This window comes from Microplitis demolitor, chromosome 1 (assembly GCF_026212275.2).
Source record: "Microplitis demolitor isolate Queensland-Clemson2020A chromosome 1, iyMicDemo2.1a, whole genome shotgun sequence".
Classification (NCBI taxonomy): Eukaryota; Metazoa; Arthropoda; class Insecta; order Hymenoptera; family Braconidae; genus Microplitis; species Microplitis demolitor.
The window spans coordinates 15534997-15543363 of NC_068545.1; the positions used below are offsets into that span (position 1 = coordinate 15534997).

The 8367-nt window shown below is 30.3% G+C and overlaps 1 protein-coding gene across 1 annotated transcript; it reads right to left on the reverse strand.

Moving 5' to 3' along the window:
- Window positions 1-282: 282 nt before the first annotated feature.
- LOC103572712 (transmembrane inner ear expressed protein) lies at window positions 283-5963 on the reverse strand. Its single transcript, XM_008551445.2, has 4 exons — window positions 5606-5963; window positions 1399-1540; window positions 923-1320; window positions 283-857 (listed from the first exon to the last, which is right to left on the reverse strand). The coding sequence occupies exons 3-4, from the start codon at window positions 1254-1256 to the stop codon at window positions 721-723; spliced, it is 471 nt and encodes a 156-aa protein (XP_008549667.1). The 5' UTR covers window positions 1257-1320; window positions 1399-1540; window positions 5606-5963; the 3' UTR covers window positions 283-720.
- Between the last annotated feature and the right edge of the window lie 2404 nt (window positions 5964-8367).

Below are 8367 nucleotides of genomic sequence, written 5' to 3' on the forward strand. Positions count from 1 at the left end.
AACAACATTTTTCGGAGGCTGAAAAACGTTAGTTACTTTAATCAAATTTTTTTAGTTTAAGCAACTACTGAATAGTTAGCCATACTAACGCATTAGTTCCGACAACTGATTTTTAATGTTTGAAGTCTTATTAGTTAAAGTGACTATCGACTTTTCTCTGAGTGTAATTTATACAAATATACGATAATTTTATCATTCGTATTCCGGGAAAAAATTTATACACATATAATTATATAAGATTTTATATAAATGGTTATTTAAAAATACATATGAGTTTCGGTTTTGATCTAATTTTATATAGTTGTACAGAATTTTGTATAACTTTATGCAGATATGTATACAATAATTGTCATGAAAAGATATTTGAAAAAAACGGTGACTATTGGGCTCGATCCCGATTCCTACTCGATTTACAGTCTGATCTGTTAAACGCTTTACCAAATCATAAACTTGAAACGGGATGTTGATTGTATTTATTCGGCTATAAATGAAGTTAAGAAAATTGAAGTCATCGAGATGTCAACCGTCAATTCATGGTGAATTTATTTTTCCGATAAAGGACCATACATTCACGGTCGAACTATAATCATTGTACAGTAGATAACTAGTATGTATATGCAAACTTTTCACGAAATAACGATGGTCGATTAACCATGAAAATAACTTGGGATAGGCTGCATAAGTATTATGTTAATATTCCCATTCCGCAGCAATATGAAATCAGTAAAATCCAGAAAATGTAAGGAATCTAGTATAAAAATTTCCTAGCTTTTTTTTACTGTTGCAATTATCTTCCGCTTGTTCCTTATGAGTCTGGTTGATTTCGCTATCGATATCAGCTTGAACTTTTGCTAATGCTATTAAAAAATTTTTGAGTTTTTTTTTATTTAATCCATGAAGAAAAAAGAATATTTTATCTTACCTTTCTTTAGATCTATTCGGTCAATATCAGTATTACTAATTTTTGTTAATTCGTTTCCAAAATTTTTTGTAATTCTTTTGCGAACATAATCGGCTTCAATATTTTGTTTGGTTCTTGGGACACGAAATTTGACACAACAACAAAAAACAATGATTATTGTCATCAATATTATTAAAATGGTACCAACTAATTGCCAAACTTTGAGACCGGAATAAATTTCTTGTTCTAACCATTCAATTTTATTTTCCGTTGAATTATCTAATAATCTTTGTTTTGGATAACATGATATAATTGAAACTAGTGGCGGAGAAACTTCAGTTATAGGTAGTTCCATAATAAATGCTACTTTTTTTTTTGACTAATATCAATGTCTATCTTTTGCGTCAGTCAAAATGTAACTGATGAAAAAATGAAAAAGATTAGTATTTCAATTATAAAAAAGGTGTGGCAGACAATTCATCATTTATATGACACACCTTATACTTCCATTTTCTGTTGTATGTTGTTATTTAAATAATCAATAAAAGGAATCTTAAATATAGACTACTGCACATCATTTCAACATTAACGTGAAGAAATTGAGGTGAGATAGTCAGACTTGAAAGTTTCATAAATCCACTGTTGAAATTATTTTTTAACTGATTATCAAAAATAATTGAAAACTTATAATACTACCTATTAATCCAATACCTATATGCATTACTAAATCATTTCTGACATTATTTCGTTTATTTTGGATATTTGTTCAAACGTACAGAAAAGTAACGTCATAAAGTGAGAGACCTAGTACCCGATCACTCATGTATTCGTATATCTATATTTATTGGATTTTATTAAATATAGATATACAAATACATGGAGTGATCGGGTACTAGTTCCCTAATCGAGTACGAAGTCTTTTACCTTAAATAAAAAAATGTTTTCAACTCATAAAGAATATTATAAAATAGATGAATTAACCCTTAAATGTTCTGGAAGCGCAAAGAATCTCGGTGTGAGCTGTTAGGGGAGAGAGCTAATCATAGTCCGTTATGCGGTTGTGTGAGAGACGGTTTAATTTAGTAGTGTGTCCATTTGTCCCTTTCAACTATTTTTCGAGCCCCCTCTCTAGGAAAAAGATTATAGCTCTCTCACTTAAAGAAAAAGACATATGACACAAATTGAGAGTGGGGATTCAAGACCAAACATTAAAGGGTTAAGAAAAATTAATTACTTAATAACCGCTGACTGCCGGGAGTATTTAAAAAGTAAAAATTTTTTTGCTTAATAAGCGAACCTAAAAATATATTTAGTAAAAATTATCTATGAGATTTAGTTTTAAAGCTATAAAAACTGTAAGTGTTAAAAAATGAACTTTTCACTCCGAATTCACTCCGGATTTTTTACAGTGTAAGAACTGATAAGTCTTTCAATCATAAGAAATTTATTTATAAGTAATAAACCGTGAGGTAAGTTAGTGAATTTTAACATACGTTGCCGAGTTTGCATAAGTGCAGGTCTTTGCTTTGCAAGAACCTCAGCCCATTGCTCTGTCCGGTAAAATAAAAATTTGTTAAAGGCCAGCCTAAGCCAGGCTTCAACCCGCGAATTCTGGTGACTGCTGGTTAAAATTGCAAAGAGAAAAAGCGATTTGCCTCAATATAATTACATTATATACAATCATATATGATCTCATACATAATCATATATACTCATATCACGTGCGAAATGCCAAAAGGGAATCCACAACAGTTAGATAGGGTTTTGTGGCAAAAGGGCGTGTAAAAAATTTTTTTTTTCCATTCAATTCAAAATCATTGAAAACGTCAAGACCGATCAAAAAAATTTTTGAAATTACTAACGCCAAAAAAACGTATAAATTAAGACATGCGCTCTTTTGGCTTTGGGATTTTTAACTTCCCGCTAAGAAAATCGACGATTTTCAAAAATTTCGGGAAGTTATTGTTTTCACCCCGATTTTCGAAATCGAGTTTTCATCAGATGTCGACGTTTTGAGGTCCTAGGAAGCTATTCTGACTATTTTCAGAATGATGTCCGAGTGTGTGTGTGTGTGTGTGTGTGTGTGTGTGTGTGTGTGTGTGTGTGTGTGTGTGTGTGTGTGTGTGTGTGTGTGTGTGTGTGTGTATGCATGTAAACTCTTTGTAACTTTTGAACTAATGAATCGATTTGGATGGTTGAGGTGGCAATCGAAAGAGCTTGTTGGCCATCAACTTTTCTGAAAATTTCAGATTATTTGATCGAATAGACTCGAAAATATTTGCGAATTACGAAAAAAAAAAAAAATTTTTTTTTTAGTTTTTTATTGATTTCTCAAAAACGACTTATACGATCGACTTCAAAATCTAATCAGCTTTAGTACTCAATAAAACGCGTCGATTGCCACCTCAAACATCAAAATCGGATAATTTGTTCGAGAGTTATCGCGGGAGAAAGAAATGGTGAAAAACGGTTTTTTCTAAATATTTTCGAAACGACTGACGCGATCGATTTCAAATTTTAATCAGCTCTGGAATTCAATAAAACGCGCCGATTGCCATGTCAACTATCAAAATCGATTGATTAGTTCAAAAGATATCGGCGTTGAAAAGTTAAAAAAATAACATTTCATGTTATTTTTTCCGGATAAATCATAATATAACGTACTAAAATGTGCCTGATATCATACCAACTCATCTTTTTTATGGTTTCTTTTGATCATATAATGTCATCGAACTTGGTTTTCAGTTTAAATCATATTATTAACAAAAAAATCGATAAAACGTAGTTTTTAATATTTTTATCGGATATTTCATATTTTATTGTTTCTTACATGAGTCAAAACTTATTTAAATCTTGATTTTGATCCCTGACATTGATTTCTGCCTCAATACACTTATTTTACTGAACATAATCAGGAACTAAATTTTAAAAACCGCTTCATTGATGATTTTCGATTCTTAAATTTTCAAACTTCAGCATAACAGGTAACTTGTTAGAGCTTGAAAAGATCGTAAAAAAACAATTGCATGTGATAGCATTTTCGAGCTCAAAAATATATCTACACTAATGTTTTCGAGCTCTTTCAGGTCGAAAACAGCGGGAAGTTTCGGGGCTGGCCCGCAGGGTCAACCGACAGACCGATTTTTTTTCTTTTTTTAAGCTTAGAAAATGTTTAGAAAGCGATTGTAAAAAAACAAAATAAATTATACGCACTTTTGGCATTTTGCACGCGATATTTATTATGATGATAATCCAGGTTTTTCGCAATTATCAAGCACTCTCCATGGTATATTATTTAAATTTATTAACACGATATGACATTTCATTCATTCAAAATTTATTTTCCATATAAATTATGTAAAAATACTTTGCAAAATTCGTAAATTTAAAAATATTTAATAATCAAGTCCTCCACCCAACGACTAAGTCACCGTCATCTTTTAGCGCCACTATTTAAAACCTAGTCTATTTTCACGCCAATACTTACTCGCTCTGATGACTGTACATGCATTTTTTATTTTATTGTGTTAATTATTTTTTTTCATTGAGATGGATGTTTGAGAATTATTTTATGGTGGAAAAATTTTGAAATATTTGAAAAATTTTGCATTGAAATGTACAGCTATAGAAAATTTTTTTGATATAAATAATCAAACATACATTTTTATTATCCTATAGTAAATTTACATATACTTATTTTACATAGAGATGTCGCATTTGGAAATATTTTATAAATGAAATATTTTTGTAACTATTTGGACAAGTTAGAATTATTTTACTTGGATATAATTTATCAGGGAAAACTATTACAACATAAACGTATTTTGTGTAATTATAAGTGCATAGAAATATATTAATTAGAGAAATTCATAAACAGAGTTTGCTACATAGAAAAGTTCGTTGGTACGTTTGTAACCAGGTACGGCGGTATGAATACATGGCGATGAATGTATTTTACAATACATATTTATAATTTACATTTAATTAATATAAAAGTATTATTATGTATTGTATTTTTTTTTTTTACAATTTTTCATTTTTATATTTTTACATTTGTATAAAAATAGTCATACATATTTTATTTTTAGACATTTTTTTACCCATTCTATGTTACCATGCAAGAATTTATGGCCGATATTCTATTTCTAATATCGAAATTTTTAAAACTTCCATCGTATCAAGGGCAGCACTCTAAAATTTATTTTATTCAAAAGTAAATAGAAAGATAAATATAGGAATAAATATATCCCTGATTAGAACATATATTAAATAATTATTTAATCAAAATATATTTATTAATTTATTTTATACTGAGACAAATCACTTTTTGTCTTCGCGATTGTTACCAGCAGCCACCAGAATTCGCGGGTTGAACCCTGGCTTAGGCTGGCCTCTACCAAATTTTTATTTACTTGGACAAAGCAGTGGGCTGGAGTTCTTGCAAATCAAAGACCCGCACTTATTCAAACTCGGCAACGTATGTTAAAAACTTATCAACTTACCTCACGGCTTATTATTTATAAATTATTGTCTTATTGTTGATTGGATTATCATTTATGACTTAGTAATATTTTTATTAAACTATTTAAGAATCTTACCAGTAAAATAGGATATAAATAGGATGATCAGTGATGAATAGAGTAAAAGGAATCAATTAGAAAAGTACAGGTTTATTGCCAACTATAATAAGATTCAAGTACTTACAATAAACGTCCCCGCAAAATACAATACAATAATTGTCCTGATATAAACGCTGGCGGTTCAATAATTATCTACGTGGACAACGTAGTTCCAGCACTCTGAACTTATTATTTGATTTTAATATTATTTATAATGCGAGTATACCGCCGGTAACGTACAGTAATATTTGCTTAGCTTAACTTTGTTGATAATAATTAACAACTAAACAGTAAAATATAACGGCAAAACAATGGCCTGATTAGTAATTAATTTTGCTAGTAAATTGACTAAATTGATACTGAACAATTTATAAAAAGACGTCTATACGCTAATTGATCCAGGATCAAAGGGATTGACCGATAATTAAGGGTCTAGGTCTTGCCTCGGGACTGTCCACACTTCAACCTTACAGACATGCGTCGACATGAAAACTTGTCATGTGACCACGGCACTATGACGTACAAATTCAGACGGCAACGAGACGGAGAAAAACGGGAACTGCAAGAATGAGGACGACGAAGACAATTCTCATTGTCTCAATATATATTTAATTTAAATTAATATTTAATAATTATTGTCATGATATAAATAACATACATATATTCGTTATTTTTTTTCTTTTAATTTTTCAACTATTTATGACCTGCGCAAATTTTGCACCCCATTCATAGAATTTTAAGGTGACAATGGCCTTAAATGATAGGTCACCGTGAGGTCAGTTTAGGTCACATCGTTTTTTTGTTAGGTCACTTACGGTTTTTTTATAAAAAAATTTTTTAAATTTTATTCCTAAAAAATTTGAACTTTAGCACCCCATTCACAGAAATATGAGCGTTTTTTATCATAATTTAAATCTATATCGATAGGTCAGTATTGGTCAATCATAATAATTCAAAAATTATTAACATTTAAAGCTTTATTCATAATTATAAATAAATTGTACCTCGCGCAGGCGGACTACATGCTTATTCACAGCAAATGACACGTGGGACGAACTTTAAATTCTTCTTCTCGCTCTACTCCTAATTAATTTGCATAGTTTTTATACTATATAAAAATAAATCCATAAAAATCTTTTTTTTTTGGCATAATATTAATAAAACCATTTTATATTGTCGTAAAACATATTTAAAATTCAATTCAACATTAATTCGATTTCATCGTTTCCGATCAATCTGTACCAGCGTTTCCTAGAAGAAGAATTATACATGAGCATTCATGAAAATGCTTATGAAGGATTATATATGAGATCAAATTATATCTAATCATATGTGATCCACAGATAGGTTCGAAAAATAGTACATTACACACCAAGGAAGAAAAACAGGACATTCCAACCCGTGCACGTGATTGCCTACCCGACCAGAAGCAATTATACACTCGTGGGTTGTAACGCCTTTTTCCTTTCCTTGGTGCGTAATATATTAATTTTCAGTTCAATGTTTAAAATTTTTGCCAAATACTGACTTTTAAACTTTTAACTACATTATGAAAGCTTGAATTACAAGTAGGTATTAATTTGCTGCCGCAGTTTAAAAACAAGTTGATCCAGAAAGTTGCCATAAAATTGCTTGCATACAAATTTCTTTCACGCATCATTTTCTTTTAATTTGTCTTCAAAAAGTGGATAGTTTAGATTTCACAAGTTAGGGGCCTAAGCATTAATGAAAACAAATAGAATGCCATAGCTATTGTATAATCAAAAGTTAAAATATTTCATAATTGACAACTGCTTGTTGCCAAATTAAACGAATATGTTACTGAGCAAACATTTGCATATATCAAATCGGTATATTTATATTTATATATATATATATATATAAATATAGATGTGTGTGTGTGTGTTAACAATAATAGTTACGGTATTGTGATATGGTTTTTAGTTATAAGTAATCTTTATTTACTGTATACTTCCTTTCCTTGTTTGTCTATAGAATACGCATTTGTTCATAATCATATTTACTGTCTACTAGGACAAGATCCTATTCATGATTTTTATGCGTATATTTTGTTAAGGTTTTCGGTATCGAATGGCAGGAAACGTTCTAAGAAGACAACTCAAACTGTGTTTAGATTTCTCTGCATACGATTTAATGATTTGTTTCGAATTTCTTATAATCTAAGTATATAATTTTAAAAGTATGTGCTACAACGATTGATTATTCGAATTATCAACTAATTGCTATTGATATATTATTATTGATAAGATGCTATAATAAAGGTTGTAAGATCTCAGTACATAAATTTTAAATGGAAATTGAGTGCGCGCCTATTCATTTATTCCAAGTTCACTAATTAATTAACAGATGAAAGCATCTGAAGCTATTGAGGACAATATCAGCACTGTCCGCGCTGTCAACCAACATAAAATAATAGTACCCTAGCCTAGTAGCTGTTATGTCCTGGGAGGTTACTAGGATCGGAGCTGACGCCACCTCCTGGACAGTGGGCAGTTCGTTGTCACGCGGGACCAAATTTTGAATTTGAAAACAGTGGATAAATTTATTGTTTACTACGATGACGATGATTATGATTGTTATTTAATGAAATAATTAAACTATGATTAAGGATAGATGTAATTGATAAAATAACTTTTATCTGCAGACTGAATTTTATTATAAAGTATGGATAAAACTTGATCAGTAATAACAGTTGTATTCGTAAAGAGTTCTCGGAGAGAAGTAAAGTTACATCAGACGGCAGAGAGATCTCGGACCTACACTCTCCAACTTCTCCCCACTACTCTCATGTTCACACTCATGCTTATATGTATAAATACTTATATA

Excerpts from the sequence above, each read along its gene's own strand:
- LOC103572712 (XM_008551445.2), bottom strand. The coding sequence starts at position 1,256 with ATGGAACTACCTATAACTGAAGTTTCTCCGCCACTAGTTTCAATTATA. Across the intron at positions 858-922 it reads CCGAATAGATCTAAAGAAAG|CATTAGCAAAAGTTCAAGCT; the intron begins GTAAGATAAAAT and ends ATTTTTTAATAG.